Raw genomic sequence first — 21,053 nt, 5'->3', positions numbered from 1 at the left:
CCACACTATTCCAACGGGTACACTGTCAAGGGCGCACAGTCACACACGCACACACATGGACGTAATCCAACACACACACACACACACGCTTGCAGTGAGGGCAGATACGCGCATACCGTGCAAACAGAATGCGCTACAGCCGTATGCAATCCGAGATGCTATAGCAATGCCTCGGAAAAGGTTGATCAGCGCCCCCGAGATGGACCGATGAGGCGTGGGGCGATGCCATGTCTGCTTTACACAGGACACAATCGTACACACTGCACTGGCTACCTGCGTTACATACCGATTGTGGTGCTAATGTGGTGGAAACATTATTTTTCACCTTCCCGAAACCGAAAACATTCCTTTACAGCACAAACGGCATTTTCATCGCCAGTTTCAAGCATTCGCTGAGTGAGACGGCATTCGGGCGACGGCACAACCGAAAACACATGGTCACTGGTGTTTCACGCCCATCCCGTACACTGACATTGGCGGAGAAAAATTCGGCATTTTCATTTCACTGCCCCCAGGCTCAGCTGGGACCCGGCCGACGGTTCCGTGGGCCTTTTCAGAACGCACGTTAAGTAGGGCACAGGACCACCTTCACCGATCGGGTGGACTGTTCTGTTCGTTCGGACAAACACGCACACACCACCCACACACACACACACACTCTAACAGTCTGCCTCCGAAAAGTTCTTCAGGGCTTTTGTTTGTCGTGCGGGTTAGCTGGATGGGGTTTCTGGGGGAACAGGGAACAAAAAAACCAAACGGCAATCGGTAGTTCCGCCCCGGAGGCTTCAGGGAAAACTGGCACGCTCGGCGGCTAACGCAGGACTGAACCCGTACGTGGACTCGTGGAAAAATTTACATACACTGCGAACGAAGCTGATCCCGGTTTGTGCTTCGCCACACATTCGCCACCCGTGGCCAGCGTCGGTCGCTTTCTTTCTTGCATGCAGGACCGGACGGGGACAAGTGACAACCGCCAGTGCCAAACTTATACGCACCGGCACTCATCAATTACCGTACCGCGGTGAGTTACCCCCGTGTGGGTAATTTTGGAACGCTCCGACCGAGGAGAGCTAATGAGCAAGGGAAGCTACCGCACGCGCGTCCAAGTGAGCGTTGGTGAGAGCTTTTTTGAGGAATTCTGAGTTCCTTGGGGAGCGAAGCGTGGAGTCGAAGCTTGGATGATTTTGTTTTTAGAACCACACACACACACACATACACAGACGCGAGTCATTTAATTACGATAAACTCTGAGTTGTGTTTATTTCAATAGCTCAAGTAGCAAATAAGCGCAAACGTGACAGAAACTAACCAACTACCAAGCTGCAAAAACTTGAACTACGCGATGAACCTTTTGTTTGAAGCTGTTCCCACTAATCGATTTTGTACTCTGGCTCTCTCCTGTAACGGATGCATGCTCATCTCCAAACGGTACCGTCTCTCTTGGACGCGCTCATGTAATGTCCTTTATAGAGGAGATTCGGGAAAGAAAAGAAAAAGAAAAAGAACCATGGACCATCCATGGGCCAAACTATTGTTTTGGTCGGTTCGTACAGCACGCTCTCCGGTTTCAACACCTTGCGCCAGGCACTCTTTTCCGTTCGAACGCCCGTTTGCCCCGGTGGCGGCCGCAGAGAGCGAAGAGCAGCAAACCAAAATCAATATCTTTACATCGGGGGAGGAGGGGGGGAGGGGAAAACACAATAATGATGAAGAGAAAGGCAAAAGGAGCGCCTGCCTCCTTTGGTATTTACGTCAGCAGACGGCAAAGCCTCGGCAAAGCGTGTTAGCCCAGTAAGCGCCAAAAGACGTCAACAAGCGGAAAAGCACGGGCACGCCGTGTGCCCGGTTGCTTCCCGGATTGCCTGCAGTCACTCAGCTGCTCCCAAGCCCTCCGACACCGAGCCTATACCACCCCGCACTGCCTCCACCCAGCCGGAAATTGGCTTCGCAAAAACCTAGCGCAACGCTGTGTGTATTTGTGTGTGTGTGGGCCGAGTGACCGTGCGAGCGCTTAGGACGCCACTCAGCATCCTCGTCCAAGGTCATTGATATGAATTTATTAATTGGATATCTACTCGTTCGGCTGCTCTCCGGAATGTACAAACACGCAATCGAAGCCATACACACACACACACACACAAACAAACACACAACTATACACTTTGACAACGTAAACTTGGGTTGACTTGAAGCTTGAAACAAAACAACTCTAGTTTAGACCAATTTGGGGAAGAATATCTATTCCTACCACCTAGAAGTCCCCGACGAGCTCACTAATACTACGCACCGTCGTCGCATTGGCAAGGGACTCGTGCAGTTGCTGTACTATCCACGTGCTATCCTTCAGCAGTGGGCTTTGCACGTAGTGCTACCCTTCGAATGGTCAAATTGTAGCTTTGAACACACATTTACAAGCACGGAGTGGGTGGCTATGGGGCAGAGTACGATGCGTGTAATCAACTGTATCGTCGAATGAAACACATGGACCACAAAAAACGCGTAACCAACTGCACACACAGTGCTTACTGACGTCAGGACATCACACCACCAAGTGACACACACGACTCGCACTTAACACAGACACCCAACATACAGTGAGAGAGCGACTGGTAAAGAAAATGTTAACTTCAAGCACTCGCTCGCACAGTTTTTACACCGCATCAACTCCATCATTAAATCGCAATCACCTGAACCGATGACGTGGATGGCATTACGCCCTGTGAGCTGAATGAGTAGGTGTCTCCAACGTGTTTAAAGCGAATTGAAACTGCTTTCGAATAGTCTGAGCCTCTGCACCAGAATGACGTTGTGTAGTTGTCGAAAGATCTTGTCGAAATTTTCAATCTGTTCACGCATGTTGCAGTACTGTTGAGTTCGGAACCGTATCCTGACGGCTCGAATGGAAAATATTACAATCAGGTATGATGCCGCAACACAGGCAGGCAAGATGTGCCATAATCTTATCTGCCACCACTAGCTGCTATCACTCTCCCAGGAGGGCCAGCAAAAGCATCCGTGACCACCGTATGCCCGATATCGAACGGCTCGCACCGAAACGGCTTCAATCCATTGTGTTACGACCCAGAAACATAATTCTATCATCGGCAAACACAGAGCTGCAAAGTTGGAAAACGGGCAAATGGGGCCGGCGAGGGCTCATGCACACATTATTACTATTATTGTACCCGTATCCCGTCAATAATGAAATTTATAACGGCAAATAATTTACGAGCTCCGGCCACTGCAAAACCGCGGCACGGGGGAAGCGCAGCGTGAGGAGCAAACTTTCACCCCAAAAAATAGGCCACCCAGGGGGGGGAGGGGGGGAGGGGTGCTGAACTGCAACGTGAAAAGAAAAGACCCTTTCCTGCCACGGGCCTTTCCTCCCCGTTCTCCTGCCGCCTTCTGTTACACAAAGATACTGCAGTAGCACCATCAGATACTGCCGATGTGTGTCGGTTTTCTGGCTGATACCGTGCCGCCAACAGGCCGCACTGTGCAGCCTGTGCTCGCAACATACAAGGGGCCCCGGACTAACAATTGCATGCCTCCGGGACATCGGGCTGGTGGGACGGTGGGATGGCAAAATTGCAAACTGAACTGTGCAGCAGTTTCGAGCGAGCGAGCGGGCGAGCGGGCGGGCGAACGAATCGAGCGAAACGTCTCGGCAGCACAAAGAAACCACCTCCACCGGTACACATACCCCCTTGTGGTAAATGGTAGTTGACAGTTTCTTTCCAATTTTACCACACACACACACACACACACACACACACACACACACACACTCGGGTCCTACTGGGGGCACGTGCATCCTACTGTACTGTGGACAATCCGGGTACCCGCCGAAAGGGAGGCAAGTGAAATGCAACAACGGCCAAAAGCCAATTGACGATGCAATGAAACGTGCACCTCGCGTACATGGAAAGACGCTTCGGGTGAAGCCACTTAGTCAGCGACAGCGAATCTGAACAAAAGGGCGGGTAGAAAGGTCGCCGAAAGGAGGAAGAAAGGGAAGGGGGGGGGGCAGGGTTGTAAAAAAAAACCCCATTACGAGGCACACTCACAGGAACGTTCAAGGCAAAGCCGGGCCAAAGCTTCGGCTGCGTGGAACAAAGTAACCTTCTCGAAGTAGCGGTCCACACCGCTTCCAAACAGTCGCACCGCCCATTGACGTTGCGTCCGCCATTTTAAGGTGACTGTTTTGCGTATATGTCTGTCTGTCTGTGTGTGTATGTGTACATGTGCTACAGTAATTTTCTTCGCGATAGGTTTTTTTGTTCGTTTGTTTTCCATGACACCAGGCAGAATCTGGTGCTTCGTCGCAAGACACGAGACGAGAGCGCCGGTCCTGACCTACAAAAACCTTGGAGGAACAAAGCGAATTAAGGGAGGAATTAAAGGCGACTGGATGTTATAGGGGTGCGCTGCCACAAGTACTGGAATCATGTGTGTGTGTGTGTGTGTGTGTGTGTGTCTGTGACCCAGACAAATAAATTGTTCACCAAGTGCCCGAAAATAGGTTCCTTTTGAGCAAACTCAATGTCCTACAGCACACGACCAGTGCGAGATCAATGAAAGCACAAGCGAATGGTACACTAGCGGGTAAAGTGTTTGTTTACGTAGGATTTCAATAGCCTTCAAATGAACCTTCACTATAGATGTATTCCCCATTTCCGCCGAAAGATGTATCAGCTAGACGTCCTACACATTCCGAGCGGTACAAATTTAACGTTGGAGTCGGCTTTCAGCTAATTAGCTGGTATGCTAAATGTCATCGGCAGCCTACGCGTCACCTGGCTTGGCCTGGCTTCCGACCAGCATCGCTCCGAGATGATCATCGGACGCGTGCTTACGCATTAAGCTCGACACTTTAAACATTACCGTGCGAGCATGTTTCATACCTACAGCAACTGCCTTACGCAAACGATTCAATAGGCTACAATCACTTCAACGCAACAGCCGTGGGCTTCTGCTAGAATCCTTCGCCCAGGTGCGAGCAGTACCAAGCAGAGAGTATTTTTTAAACCGAAAGCAGACTGTTCTGGCTAGCTGTTTGCCTCCATTGGGCGTCAGAAGGAACTTTTAGCTAAGTGGCCTCATTTCGTCTAGAACAGTGGCTGCATCATCGAAACAGGGAGCGCTACAGTTTTGGGAGGGCTTTTTGTTTTGCTTATAACAAATTTTGAATTCCAAAACATAGCGACAAACAGAAAACAAAAAATCGGGACGAGAACAACAGGGAAAAAGGCATAGAAACAAAAGCACAAGAGGAAACACACCTTTCGGAAAAGCTAGCGCTAGCCGCGGAAACAAATGGTACCGAAACCGAGACCGAGAAACCAAAGAGCAATAATTTGAGGCGCGAAAAATACACATACACGTACCGCGCGTGTGAGAAAAAAGATGAAACGAACGAAAGAAAAAGACGTGAAAACAGATAAAGGATCGCAGGAAGATATTCACGCTTCATGGAGGAGCCCCCCCTTCCCGAGGGAGGAGGCCGACTCCTCCTCCTCCTCCCTGCGTTGCCGCGTTGAGGGGGGTCATCGGTCACGACACCGAACTTACCTTCGAACTCCGGCGTGGAGCGAATGTCCTCGTCGGAGCTGCTGAAGGAGCGTTGCTGGGGCAGGTACGGGCCACCGAGCGGTCGCTTGTGCGATTTCGTGGGTTCCGGTGGTAGGTGCATACCGCCACTGCCAACACCGCCCCCTCCGCCTCCCATGCCGCTGCTACCGTGAGCCGAGCTGGACTGGAGCGACTCGGCGTAGTGCTGCTGCTGCCTCGGATGCACCAGATGCGGATGGGTTCGCATGAGATCTTCGATTTCGCTCTGTTCGGGAGGGGGAGGAAGAAACAAATGACAGACACAAACCCTCAGGCATGGTGGTGTAGATCGCCAACCGACCCGACTTACCTGATAGTAGCTTGGGTCATCGTGCCCATAGCCGCCACCACCGGCATGGGTTATGTGCACCTGCGGAGTCATCGAATGCTGACCACCGTACGGACCACCACCACCACCACCGCCACCATGATGCATCGGTGGCTGGGGAAGCTGCGAATGCTGCCCGTAAGGGCCACCGCCGTAGCCCTGCTGGCCTGCCCCCGGCCGGCCACCGTACATGCCGCCCACCTGCCCATGGCCCATCTGCTGCATCCGGCCGATCTGCTGCTGGTGATGGCCGGGCGACATCATCATGTCCATCCCGCTGCCGTCCGACTGGGACAGCCGGCGGGTCGGTGGATCCTGCTGGCTGTACTGCCGGCGCAGCTGGCTGTTGGCCCGCTGCATCGGATTGTTCTCCTTCTCTGCCGCGCTGCGGGCCCGCTCCAGCTTCGGACGCTTGTCGGAGGGATCGTGCGGATCGAGCATGGTTTGGGGCAGCGTCTGGGTGGGTTGGACAGCAGATTAACACCAGGTGTGGGGTGTCTCTAGTACGTGAAGAATAACTTACCCTCGGGTCGCCTTCCTGTCTTCGTATCACACCGTCCGGGCTGGTGCTTTTGTTCATCCACTGACCCGTTTTCGACAGCAGCTCTTGCTTTTTCCTACACACTATGCACACCCATATGACCTGCAGGGGGAAATGGTACGGATCAAGAGCAGAAGAGAGCACTTTAGTCAGTTTAGCCTCAAAAAGTATATTGATAAGCTGTAGAAGAATGGTTTTAAACGGTTGTTAACATGTGTGAATGATATTTGCACCTTTTAAATACTCGTTCAGTTCCTTCAGGGTATTATAGTGTTTTCCAGAAGGTCTCATTGTTGTGGGACACTTCCTTGACTTTTTCCAATGGGAAATGAAATTCATATGACGGAAATTGGACTCTATTTTGGACAGGCTGCTTGGACATTCCTATTAGATTTGTCAAACAAGGGTGCTGTAGAGTACAATTCCCATTACATTAAGTTCGTTTCTTGTAAGAAAGAGTCAATAAAGTGTCCCACAGCTATGAGAACTGCTGGAAAACCCTGTATCACCCAACTGCCATTTAATCATTCCGAAAAAAGCACTTTTTCCACACTAAGTACAACAATTCAAGAAACTGCCACGAGTATACGACAAAAGCACACGCGACCTGCACCTGCAGCGAGCACAACTGTGCACCGGCGAGCACAACTGGTGTATAAATTTTTAAATTTGATTTTCTGCACTGCACTTCCCTCTCCCCAAACGCCGCTTTCAAGCGTGCAAAAGGGGACAGCAAGCCCCCATCTCAGTTTATCACGAGCGGTGCCGCTTCCAGCCCGACGTGCGTTGTTTGGATGCCAAACAGTGCCAACGGAGCGCGCTGCGTAACATGAAATATTAAGCATACGCCAAAGTGCGACCCCGAAACGCTTCGTTTTTTTTCCCTCTCATGCGATTGGGTGCACACCGCCCTTTGGCACGTCCTGTCCATCACTTCGCACGCTTCATTCATTCGGGGAGGGGGGGGGGGGGGCACTTGGGGCCGCATTACATTTGCTGGGTCAGTCAGCAAATCTCCTGCGAGACAACGCCGAGAAGACGTAACGTCCCCTATACCCGAGCGGTGTAGTGAATGGAAACGCTCGTTGCAGATTTTGGGGCGCCCTGTTCCGCTTCCCATTCCAGAATGCCAATGTCCTGGGTGGGCAGTGAAATTAGTTTTCCAATGATCCAATTTGAAGTGACCACGAACGAGGAAATTGGGACGCCCGTCCTTCGGAATGTCCTTTGGAGCCAAAATAATAATTATTACTTCCATTCGTTCTTTCTTCGCCTCACAGCATTGCATAGAGGAAATGAATCCAACCGCGTCCAAGTAGCACTGGCCGGGTGTCGAGTGCCGTGTGTGTGTGTGTGTGCATAGTGCAGTGCCACTTCAGATTTTTCGTCATAATTCATCGAAACCGGCAGAGTTGAACGGCAAGTCGCCACCCGGTCGTTTTGTCGCTCCGTCCTCATTCGCCCACGGAGCACCAATACAGCGGGCGTGTATCGGGCGTGCGTTTGAATACTCCGTCAAACGAAAGACAGTCGGAGCGGGGTTGGCATCAGCAGCGGTAGCAGCAGCAGCATCATGGTCCTCCTCATCGTCCTGGGGCCGCTAGACAGCCGCTCGATAGCTGCCGGTTGGTGCTGCCGCCGCGTAGCATATGCGGATTGGATTTTTGGAGAAAACTGGCACCAGCATTCTGGGCGCCTATGCTGATGAGGCAGCCACAGCTAGCCTGCCGCACGCGTGCCACATTCGAATTCGGCTGCTCGTCTCATGAAACGGAACATAATGAAACCGTCCGGCTAGACACAGTGCATGCCGCGCGCATCGAGACAAAGCGTGGCAGAAGCTGGTCGACTGGTTAAACACAAAAGGGACGGAGCGGCGATCGAGTGGCGACGGCCAGCGGGTACTTAAAATTATGTTCACTTATACATGTTTCCACACGCGGCCAAATCGGTTTGCCAGCGGAAGGCCGGATTGAAGCGGAAAAATTATGACCCATGTAAATGGCAGCCGACAGTGTGCCGTGCGCCGTGCCAAACGGGCTGGGCCGCACATTAGTGAACTCAATACTCATTGTCTTCCAGCGATGGCATACGACGAATCGCTTCGCCGCGTTAGAGTGTCGCCTAAATGCGTGCGAGCGGGACGATCGTTAACGCAAGCCAGGGGACGGCCTTTCGGATTCGCCGTTCTGCAAATCTGCCGGGTTTCTGTTCGTTCATAAATCAAAAATCAATATTCTCCGGTCGGGTGCGCGGCACGGATGGGACAACGGAGGTGGGCTGGGGCGCTCGGGTTTGGGAAGCTCCAAGGCGAAAGCTCTTTCATGCATCGAAATGACGTCATTTCATTCATTCGCATTTCTTTCGGCAAACGTGGGTGTGCGTTTACGAGCGCAGCGGGGAACAGTCCTCCCGGCCCACCGAAACGGGCCCTGGTCAAACCGCGTGGGCGCAAGGGGTGGGGGCAGGGAGGGGAGGGTGGGGCAAGCAAAACGTGGTAAAGTTTTCATCTTCGATGACTTTCCAGTTCACAAAAGCGGGCGGGTGATGTTGCGTTACCTCCTCGTGCGCGCGTGCTCACGTTTTTTTGTTGTTCCCTGTCTTTTTTATCCGTCTTGCCGAAGCCACTGCTCTGCCTCTCCCCATCTCTGTTCGGTGTTGGGGAGGAGGGGGGTTTCTTGTATCGCCTGTGCCGTCCCCAGTTGGCTGATGTGTTTCTAAGGAATCCTCGATCAATAAGCCTTTACTGAGGCTTGTTGTTCTGCTTTGCTGTGTGAGTGTTTGGTGTCGCTTGTTTCGAGCGGGACTTACAACGTTTCTAGCAGCAGCAGCAGCAGCAGTAGCAGTGTGAATAAATAATTTTTGAAGCATATCTAGAGTTGGCAAAACATATATGTAAGTCAAATGAAAGTGTTCCTGTAAAAGCAGAGGTTCGATTCCCTTTAGATACGAAAACAGAAGACGTAGAATACCAGTTTGCCTAAGTCAATCAATAATATTGCCCAAAGATCTCCCCTTTTTTCCCGTTGCTGCTCCGTTAGTTACTCGTTTGTGCTTGTGCCACCATCGACAAGTGCGGTTAGAGAAAGTTACCCATCGAAACCCGTCTCCCGTCCGTGCCTTTACAACTTACCTTATTGTTGCGTAGTGTTACTTTGCCACCGCATTTGGCACAGCAGCGAATGTTGCAGTAGTGACAGATGTGCCCGATACCGTCCGCGAACTTTGTCTTCAGGCAGATGTGACACGTGGCCTCCAGCTCGACCCCGGCCTTCTTCTGTTGCTCCGACTTTTGCCGGATCGAGTCGACAAGCGTCGCCACCTCGTCCTGCTTGCGCCTGCATTTGGAGAAAAAAAAGGGATTTGGAAGCGTGTGAGCAGGTTGAGACAAAAAGCGTCCTTTCCAGTGACGGAAAAGTAAAGGGAAAGTTCTGCTAAACCACTCCTATTCTTAGATTTGTTATCGTAGTGAAAAACAATTCATTTTCCGCCTTCCACACGGGATGCGTTATTGATTCGCACCACATGTCTGGCGCCTTTTTGTGCATTAAAATGGCAAAGTAATTAAATGCGTTGACGATAATAGCGCAAGAACCGGAGGCCGGTGCATGAATAATTGAGTTTTAAATTTGTTTTTACGTGATTGTGTCATTTTTTCTCACTTCACAACACTGTGCCCGCATAGGAATGGTGGATATTTTTTGTTTATTTAAACAGATTGGAACGTCAGCTACTCGTTTGATTGTATATCGATTACAAATCACACGCCCGAAAGCATGCAAAGCCACCAGAGCCGAACACCGAAGCGTAGCGCATGTGATTATTTATTTATTTTTAACCTTCCAAGCGGTGGTAATTTGAAATTAATTGCAGTACTTTATAACTGTTGTGTGTGTGTGTGTTTTTTTTTTAATTTTACTAACTGCATAAGACTCTCCCCATCCGTCTTACCGCATAATCTCGTTCTCCCGTTCCTCCTCCTGCTTTTGGCGCATCATCACTCCCTCGATGATGGCTCGTTCCTCCTGCGTTAGGTGCGACAAATCGGGCATGTCGTCCATTTTGCTCTCCGGTTGATTCTAATGCACCTTTTGATCTGTGAACTGTGAAACTGTATCCTGTTTTTTTCTCTCTCTCTCTCGATTTGTCACGCTGTCTCCGCTCGTCACTCTTCACAAAACACCAAACCACTGTAGCCTGAGGTACGAAAACATCGATTCACACCTTGTTTATTGATAAACCGGCCACCTGGCAGGCTGCGGAATGGCCAGTTTGTCTTGCAAATGGAACTACACTGCTTCTACACCTTACTATCGGTACACGCTTGTATCACAAACGACACTTGCTACAAATCAATATTTCACTTTCATCTGATCGATCTTTATGTCACATTTCAACCGTTTTTCTTACACTCGATGGTGAAACTGGGGTTTAATATGTGTTTTTTTTTCCTGTTTCTTGCGAACAACACTTCCTACACTGAGATATGCACTGTGTATATTGGCTTAGTGTATGTGTTTTGTGCACTGTAGCAGTGTTTTGTGGTTTGCCTTGGAGCTTTCGAACTTTTTGCACACGTTTTTTTGCACGACACTATATCTGCTCTCTCCACTCACTGGTTCGGTCACACTGATCTCGCTTAAATATTCATTGTTGTTCAAACTTTACAATTTCACGCACTGGTTTCACAACACCACCGACAACCCCCGTCAACACTTTTTCTTCTTACGAAACAGATCGGCAAACGATGGCTCGTCAATTGCGCGACCCATACCGTTCGGCCAGTATTGATGCCGGTTCGTCACTTGCAGCTCGCTGCTAGCATCGAGTTCACTGCTGCTGCGATAGTGGATCGCGATCGTTCCCACTCGGCAGCACAATCTTCCGGCAGCACACCATGCTCGGTCCGGGCGCACTGGGCTCACTGACAGGCCATGATGGCTAGAACCGTCGTCGTCGTTATCGTCACCGTTGGCTACACTGGAGAATCGAATGTCGCGGTTGGTTTGGGTGAACATCTTCTCAGCACAACGTCACCGGAGGATGTGGGTTGCTGTCGCTGCGGGTAGTGCCAGTTGATGAGGATGCTGCTGCTCCTGCTGCTGCTGTTGCTACTGCGCAGCCCACCAACCGATAACAATCGCTTTCCGTCTAACGCAAAGGCCAGCGATGGAAGCTGTGGCGTGTTGCCAAGTCGGCACCACCGACCTACCACCGGCTCAAGACGTATGATGCATGGTTAGCTGTACACTGTGCTGGGTTGACTGGGTTGGTTCGTTGGCTTTCATTATGAATGGATCGAATACTGCTTTGTTAGTGTAGCGGCTGAATGGCGGAGGGGGAGCGTGAATGGGATAAAACAAAGCAATCGATTATTAGGTTGTGTTGTTGCGGTGATTATTGGGAGATATTATTGGTTAGGAAAGCTAGAAACTAATGACTGTTTTACTCTTAACAACAAGGCGCAAAAAGATTGAATAGATCATGAAATACCAAGCGTCTCCATTCACTTCGTAAAAGACTGGGCGTCTCCTTTAGGCTTTCGTTTGGTCCTGAATGGTTCTGATTGGTTAAAAAAAATGCTAATACTGATCCAAAATTTCAATAGCAGCTCCAATGTATCACACAATCTGTTTTGAATAGTGGAAAGAAGCTGTTTTCAGACATTCAATCCAAGTCTGATAGATCGAGAGTGTTGCACATCGCAAGCATCAGCATATTTCAAGGCAGGTTAAAACACCTCTAGTTTGAAGCAGTATCTGGTCTGTATTTTGGACCATTCTTACGGGCAAACGAGATCATTGATTCTCGGCTTGGCCGTTGTTACGCGAGCCGTACGTCACGAGCTTATCTTGCATGTACGTAACGATGCGAACGCTCGCACACAATCGCCCCTCTGTTCACTAGTGTAATAATGTGCGTGAGTTACTGAAACTGTAACTCCTAACTTCTAACTTCGCCCTATCCAAGTGATATATTCATGCTGCTGTTCGCGTTAACCAACAACACTCAACGCTCAGAGGCTCCCTACACTCACGGTTTTATTCGTGAGTGTCATACAACGATAAATAACAATAGAGAAGACGAAAAAAAAAGATAACAACACGCCGACCGAAAACCCTTGCTAGCTTTCCCATCATTTAGTGCACTGTCAGCTTTCTCCTCGCATCGCTCTCACCCACCTTTCACCCTCTCTCTCTCACTCTCTCTCTCTCTCGCTCTCTTTTTGATTCTATTTCTCTTTTTCAAAGCCTCCCGCACCCGACGCCTACCTGCCCCCTGTTCGTTTGGCTGGTTGAAGTGGTTTCGCTTAGTTTTTTTTTTTTTGTTGGCCGCAAATGGAAAGTCAATTTTCATTATCGGCGCATGCTCCGATGAACTGTGAAAAATGTGAAAGAGCGTGAAAGAGCACACTACAAGCTCGGCTGAGCAGCCAGCACTCAACTATGGTGCGGGGCGGATAGAAAGCAACTAATCGGTGAGTGCCACTTGCATTTTCGGTGAAATATTTCAGTGAGCTTTGCAAGCGCTCATGCCACACATAAACACTCACGTCGATTAAAAGTGAGATGAGATGGTGCGACTCACTATCAGTCGGAACAAACATTGCACTTGCTTTACTTTGTATTACTAAACATGCTACAGCTTTCTAAAATTTGTTTTAATTTTAAGGGTATTTTGTTCCTCAATTTCACGTGGTATTTTGTTAGTGAACAATGCTGCTAGCTACACAGCAGGTAATGGTTAAACACACTACACTAATACAGCCCTCTGCACAGAAACCCAACTCTGCTTACCTTCACTACTGTTCGCTGCACTTTGACGCCTTACGGAGGATAAAGCTTTGATATGGTTTCCATTTTTTCCTTGCGAAATCACACTTCTCTTTGTCGCCCAATGCTGACCGCTCGTGCATGATACTTAGCCCTTGAGGTTTACATAGTATCGACCACTTTCGTTGTACCACAAATGCACTAAACGCATTGTACCTTGAACTTGCACTTCGACCGTTCAATCTAATGTTTTAATCCATCGTTTCTACTCATTTGTGATATTCTTGCGAATTTCGGACCCTAGCATATGTGTGTTTGGATGCATTAGTGCACTTTTCTACACTCCCACTGTATGATGCACTACAAGGGAATGGGTGATCGATGGATTTTTACAATTTCCATCTCATTAACAGACCGATTAGTCGATGCAATAACGACGGCGGCGACGGTTGCAGCAGCAGCAGCAGTTGCAATAAATGATTCGATCAGTCAGCACGCACTCGTCGTCGTCAGCCATCTCACCATGGGGCAGAGCACGGGAGGGGGGATACGGGATTCACTCACTTCACACACCGATTAGCACAGCGCAGCACGTTCACACACAGCACCAACACTACCATCGCAGAAGGAAACTGCACCAGCTGGCGCTCCTTTGTTTGGCGACACACACAGAATGGCGATATGGAGAAACTGGAGTCTGTATTTCACGTACACTTTTTTGTTGCGAAAAATGCGTTTCACTGCTGAATCACACCTACGTCGATGCTACTACGGATGCATTTGCCTGTGTAGACGTAGACGTAAGAACGCAAAGGGTTAGATATTGCTTGATTGGGCACAAAAAAGGATAAAGGCATTTTGATAGTATGAAAAGGAAATAATCTGCTCAACACTCCCAAACTGAAAAGGTACAATCGGAGGTCAGATCAATCAAACATATGGAGGAAGAAATGCGTCAGTCTCCCTAACATCACACATTGGTACGAACGATACAAAGGGACGGCACAAAGAGACAATTCTAAACGTACAGTTAGTTAACAACCTTATCACAATTAACCACTCTTAAACTATTAGCAACACAACAGTAAACTCACGAGTAGTTTTCATCAAAGAAACACTTCCACCACACTGAACTGAACGCAAAGTGCCAATCCCGCAAATGCACTTTATAATACACCGTCCTGGGTCGGAGTCGGGAGATGAGCTGTTAATCGCTTGCAAGAAGTTCACATACACACACACACACTGTCTGTTCGTTGTCAAAGGCCAACTAATTCACGCTGGCTCACACCATCATCCGTACGGCCGTACGTCTCACACGCCAGTGAGAAGTGGTGAAAAGATTTCACCGCTTTCACCCACCACTACCAGCGTCCACTACGGCTGTGTTGGGTCCGTTCCTACAGAGCCCACCTTTTGTGCATGAGAATGCACAAATCAAAGCACTGATTAGCTTCGTTGTAGTTCGGTTGAAATGTAAATGTGTATGATTTGCAAACACTCCCAGTGGTCCAACACTTTGGTCTGCTTCTGCACCACACCACACTCCATCAAGTCCTTCCGTTCCGTTTGTTATCGCTCACTTCCTGCGTTGCGTGAGCGGTAACGACTGATAACAGGCTAATACTAATACTAAGGCGAAGCAACTAGATGATGGATATTTGTGTCTCTGTTGTTGCTGTTGTTGCTGCGGGAAATCAGTTTTCATCCGATTTCGTAAGCAAAGCAAACAGGGCCTCGTGTCTGCCATACTGTCCGTGTGGTCCCGGTGTGTGTGTGTGTGTGTTTGGGGTGGGAAATAGCGCTTCACAGTAACACGGGCGATTTACGATCGACAGCCCCCTCCCCATATATGTGTTTGTGTGTGTGAGATAGTGGTAACGCTAGTATTGGTGGCAACTTTAAGCATTCAACTACGAAAGCGTCGCTTCGCACCCGCCCCAGCTCCTCCGCTGCTGCAACTGCGGCAGCCAGAGCAGTGAGGACAGTGAGCTGGTAGCTGTAGGCGTAGGGCATAATAATTGCTTCACGAGCGTTCCTGCGAACGTCACGGCGGCGGCGTCGTCCGCCGCGTGGGTGGCGGGAACACCCCGGCCGCCCTTTCGGTCGGGGTCGGGTGTTTGTTGTGCGCGTGTGTAGTTAACCGCTGCGTTCCGCCTCCCCCCCTGCACCCGGCGTTGGCCGGCCATGCCATGGACTGGCAGGCTGTACGGTGCGGGCTGAAACGGTGCGGCGGCGCTCTGTGATAATAGGCTGCAGGCCGCAGAGCTAGAGCAAAAGTGCCGACCATCCAGCCTCAAAATGACGGGGAAAGGTTGAAGGCTAGCGTCTAGGAGCTTAGGTGTAGTGCCACAGTGGATGTGGACCATTTTTTTTTTGTTTTTATTCTTTCGCGTAGCTGAGGACGATTGTTTGGAGGGGTTGGAAGAGAAAATGGTGCGTAAGAGAGGGCAAGAGAGGGTGTCGTTTTTACCATGTTTGGAAAGTGGTTTGGCGTATGCGTTTCGCTCCCTGCTCCCTACCAGCTTGACAATGAAGATAACGCTGCCAAACGGTCGGTTGGGGTCACCAACACCGTTAATGGTGCGGGGGGAAGCGTACGCGTACGTCATTGTAAAGTGAAGGGGGAGGTGGAGTGGCCGGGGAGTCACTGCGTTCGAATGTCGAGAGACAGTGTGGAATATAGGTCAAAAGTCCAGAATTGTTGAGAAAGTTTTCAAGTTTTCAATACAATTAAAATGGGTTAATGAATAGTTTTGGTAAAACGGTCGTTACACTGTTGGATGGAACTAACTACCTTCTCCTCTTAAGAACTCTCCCCTGCTATTTGTCCCTTTTGTGGATGTTAAAATGGCTCTTTTTTATCTTTTTTAATTCTTTTTTGCTTGCCAGCAAGATTAGAAACAAATTCGATTCGAAGGATCATACATTGACGCCTTTTTATGTCGATACACACACACACACACACACACACACACACACACACACACACACACACACACACACACACACACACACACACACACACACACACACACACACACACACACACACACACACACACACACACACACACACACACACACACACACACACACACACACACACACACACACACACACACACACACACAAACACACACACGCACACTGCGAGCGCCTTAGATCGATCCTTAAACTTCCACTTAACCCACAACAATGCCACGAAAGGGGGGGCGATAAAATCATGCAACTTAAAGCACAACCCATCTGCGTATCGGGCAGTTGGGTTTGGTTTTGTTTGTTTTTTGACATTGGCAATGCCGTTCGCCAACTCCGCCGTCAAAATAAAAAATCATGCTTATACATTCTAGATGGGGACTAGCATGTCACATGATGCATAGGTTTTCACGTTCACGTACGTAACAACACACAAAACCCCCAATTTATTGTCCCACATTCTACAGGGCAAAGCCCGGCGACCCTATAGAAGAGGTGCTATCGATCTCCGATACAGGTATAAACATTGGCAGCAAGCCGACGGTTTTGATAACTCCTATGCGTGGTGGCTTGCGCCATCGCACAGACAGGTGGCTCCGGTGCTGGTATGCTACGATACACGGAATATGATTGAATTTGTTCGATCTCTCTCTGCCTCTCTATAACGGTGCGGTGGTACAATATGGTTGCAGTCTGGCAGGCGCTAGCGTACAACAAACGGGCAGACCGGACGAACGAGTCTGCATGGTGTGGAGCGTCCTCATGCCAGAGTGGTGAGTGGTGGTTAATCTATACTCACCTTGTCAACTATTAACCTGCTCTACCCTATTACACCCCATTATGAGCGATTTTCAACACACCACGCTATCTATCATATGGCATTGCTGGCCTTCCTTCGTCCAGGCAACACTTCTGTATTTTTATCCCGAAGGCAACCACCATCACTATCGTTTGCTACGTTTTCGACGGCCAACGTGGATGTTGCAGGATGGTGGCACAGGACCGGACACTAACGTGACACTAATTCCATCCCTAAGTGATTTTTCTTCATTTAAAACACACACACACACACACGCGCATAGATCGTCGTGTTCAAACAAGGAGCTGCCAGGCAGCAACAGAGAAAGGACATACGAGCTATCTCGGCATTGCATCGTACACTCCCTCTCACCCAGCCCGCCCCGTGTTGCATGGCGAGGGATAGATGGCGAGTATCCTGCGAGTGTGCGATACTACCACCACCACCACCAGCTGCCAGCTATCTATTGGCGGGCTATGGGCGGCCGGGAGAGCTCCGGGAGAGCAGCAGCAGCAGAGCAGTGCGGGTTTGTCGTTCGCTCTCTCGCGCGCGCACACACACGCTGCTCCTTTACCACAGGACACACAGGGATGATGAGCGTGTAGCAGAGGGAATTGCAACAATGGAAAAGAAAATTCACACACACACACACACACACACACACTGGGATAGAGAGATGAAAGTTTTGCTCCGCGCTCTCTCTCGCTCTCGCTCTCACACACAGTGACAGGAACGCGCGCGCACACACAATCCACTAAACAGATAGCGCGAGCAGGGGGAGAAAGGCAGAAGAAAAACGAAAAAAGAAAGGAGGAAATGGCAGGGAGCGTTTGTGGAAGGAAAAGCTGCTTCCACTGCTGATATCCTTCCACACACACACGCACACACACATACGCACACACATATTGAGAGTTTTTTTTCTGTTCACACAATATTTTCCACCAGTTTAGACCGTATGTTTTCTTTCCATTTCTTGGTTGGTTTTTTGTTTTCTTCTCATCCACGAAAAACCCTCCCTTCTCCCGCTGGTGGCGCTTCTGGGCAGGATTCGTTATGGAGGCACCCAGGTGCGGGTTACTGCAGCACCGCTCAGCACGAATTTGTGAAGGTGAGCTAGATTTTTCTGTCCCAAGCGAAGACAGGACGGTCGGACGGTGCTGCAAATGAAGCGTTTTTCCCCCCGCCTTGGGCAAGCATATGCAGAGAGGGAGGCAGGCAGGCAGGCAGGCAGGCAGGAGCAATCTGTTGGACACCTCCTCTCTGGCACACCAGGGGCCAGGGATGTGGGGAAGAGGGCGGGGTGGCTTTTCGGGTTGGCAAGTTGGCTTATGCACTGGGTCACTTCAGCCCACCACACGGTGGTGGGGAGGCGGGGGGGTGGCTGGGATGGGTTTAGGGATTGCAGCAGAAGGGTTTTTCAAATTTTCACTTCACTTATCACTTTTTGCCTTAACCTGCTTCCTCCAAGCTAACCTTCCTCTCTCCCGGGTAAGCAGTAAGCTGCAGTTCCCTGCAGGATCTGTGTGCGTGTACGTGAGTGTGTGTGTGTGTGCGTGTAGGCTCTCTTTGTGTGTGTGTGTGGATGTGAGTTTGCAAAATTGCTCCAAATTCCAGAACAACCAGGAAACACCACATCACATGCTGCCCTTTTCCTGTCCCCATCGTTTTTCTCCCCCCCCCCCTCCCACCCCCCCAATTCCGTTTTTTCTTCACTGGGTCTGGGGGAGGATTTTTCACATTTATTTTAAACACACACACACACACTGTGGTTCGGGTGAAAACAGATATCTATGGCCAGTCCAAACAGCTCCTGTCCCCCCACTGTCACTATGATCGACCTCCTGCCTCTCCCCGCAGTCACCGATCTCACTCTAGGTTATCTTACCGAGCAGGCACACATACGCACACACACACACACACACACACAATCAAGCACACACGGAGGGATTGTGGGAGTCATTGTTTCGCGTGTGTGGGTGTACCCCCTCTCCCTTGCAGAAGATTACAGGGAGTGGAAGAGATTAGAAAGAAACACAATTGAAAAAAAAACACATACACACACTCGCACACCCGCACAATTGATGAATTTGGAACAGTTGCACAAGGTACCAGAACGCAAGGAACACTGGAGCGCTGAAACACTGGAGCCTCCCAAAAAAGGGCCAAACCCGCTTGGCAAACGGGTTTCGCCTTCCGTTTCCGATTCCGCCCGTAACGGGGTCCGGGATTTGTGACGGCTGCGACGAGCGTAGTGGAAAATCCGCCTGTGTGCCCGTGTGTGGTGCACGCACACCCCGAGAAGCTCGAGGAGGAAAGCGATTTGGCCTGTACGCTGGTCGCTACTGATGGCTGGATCGCCCCAAATTGGTTTCACCCGAAAAAATTTTCACCACCAAGACGAGAGAGAGAGAACGGGTGAGAGAGCGAGAGAGAGAGAGCCGCACAAATTTCCAGACTTCTTTTGTGTGTGCGAGCCTTGCCGCTCCTATCAAATACAATCACGCGGCGCTCTCTCTCGACCAGCTCTCTTCAATTGCCAAATCTCATCGTGGAGGGCAAATCTGCTCTGATGTGTGAGGGGGTATGAGCGATGAGCAGCACTACCAGCAGCAGTTGAAAGTTTCAAAATGGACAGTTTCATAGAAGGTGGTGTGTTTTAAGGTTTGCAGTGAAAGAAATGGAAACGAAGCGATAATATGAGGATAAAAATAATATGATATTACTGTTAACAATATGATAGTGATCAGTTCCCAATGTTAACAGCATTATTCAACACTCACAACGTGTTTTTCAACCACTGTCATATACGTTTAACAGTTGCGTTGTTGAAAAACATGTGGCAAACGTTCAATAATACTGTTCTGAGTGGTAACTGATGTAGCAAACAGTATACAGTCAGAATTCAACAGTTGGACGCTTTTTAATTGAACGCTCGAGTTGACTCTAGTTGACTGACAGTTCAATTGAAAAGCATACGTTTGAGAAAAACCGGTTTTTGAAAAATTCACAAAAATCTTATGGGCATGCCGAGAAAAATTTGATAAATTTTTTGTATGGAAAAACGTGCCAACTAAAAACCACATATTTAATAGTTGGCAGGGAATTGAAGTTCAACCGGTGAGTTCAGACTGTATAACTTGTGAAATTTAATAGTAAAACAAAGAAATCTCTTACGAATCGTAAAATTCATATAATTTGCTACTGAAAATGCCTAATGTGTGCAAAAAAACCATACAGGGATTTCCAAGACACTCTAATATGTGAACAGCGTTATTCACTGCTTGCAAGATGTTTTTCAACAGCAGTCACGGGGTGTATTTGCATCAAAATAACATTTCAATTCTTCCATATGATGTTCAACACATCACAAAGAACTGTCGAACTAAGTCCAGCTTGAAACGTGTTGAAAATTATGTGGAAGAAGTGATACAGGGTTTAGGAAGTCAATTTCGAATATCAACAATATATTTCATTGCTTGCAAGATGTTTTTCAACAGCTGTAAAATGTTGTATTTACATCACAAATATTTTCCAGCTATTTTGCAAGACACTCAACGCATCACTAGCTGGACTGAGCTTGACAGTTCTTTGTAATGTGTTGAAAATCATGCGGAAGAATTGAAATTTTATTGTGATGCAAATGCAACATTTAACAGCTGTTGGAAAACATCTCGCAAGCAATGCAAAATATTGTTGACATTCAAAATTGACTCGGAAAACCCTGTAAGGTATGCAAAATACGTTAATTCCCTATTTTTCATCAGATGTTCACAAATGTATTATTAAATAGAAATTGGCAAAAAAGCATCTATGAATCAAACTTTTCGCCAAATATTTTCCCACCTTTCCCACTGTCCGTGTCAGTGAGATGAGCACTACTGCTCGAATGAAAACGATGAGAAAGCTAACCGACTTTCCGTTTTCTTTTTTTTTTTAATGGGAGCCTTTTACTTACCTCATGCTGCAATACGTTTCTCAAGAAAATCATGCATCAGAAAAGAAAATGCATCTTACACGATGTGTC

At 49.0% G+C, this 21,053-nt stretch overlaps 1 protein-coding gene across 11 annotated transcripts in view; it reads right to left on the bottom strand.

Moving 5' to 3' along the window:
• Positions 1-19,399, bottom strand: part of LOC120960978 (regulating synaptic membrane exocytosis protein 1) — a 52,714-nt gene extending 33,315 nt beyond the window's left edge. For 4 of the 11 annotated variants that reach the window (XR_005752681.2, XR_005752683.2, XR_005752682.2 and 1 more), the window contains exons 1-7: positions 19,139-19,399; positions 13,277-14,036; positions 10,431-11,804; positions 9,613-9,817; positions 6,462-6,581; positions 5,921-6,394; positions 5,572-5,836 (exon numbers count right to left, since the gene is read on the bottom strand). Coding sequence is in view for 2 of the 11 variants with exons in the window: in XM_040384483.2 (XP_040240417.2) it covers positions 5,572-5,836; positions 5,921-6,394; positions 6,462-6,581; positions 9,613-9,817; positions 10,431-10,540 (1,174 nt within the window). In the remaining 9 variants the exon portion in view is untranslated. Of the gene's footprint in view, positions 1-5,571; positions 5,837-5,920; positions 6,395-6,461; positions 6,582-9,612; positions 9,818-10,430; positions 11,805-13,276; positions 14,037-19,085 lie in introns of all 11 variants that reach the window. The other 7 variants (XR_005752680.2, XR_005752679.2, XR_007452179.1 and 4 more) reach the window with 4 other exon arrangements.
• Positions 19,400-21,053: the final 1,654 nt, after the last annotated feature.

This window comes from Anopheles coluzzii, chromosome 2, assembly GCF_943734685.1.
Source record: "Anopheles coluzzii chromosome 2, AcolN3, whole genome shotgun sequence".
NCBI classification, from domain to species: Eukaryota; Metazoa; Arthropoda; class Insecta; order Diptera; family Culicidae; genus Anopheles; species Anopheles coluzzii.
This window is presented reverse-complemented; position numbering and strand designations above follow the sequence as displayed.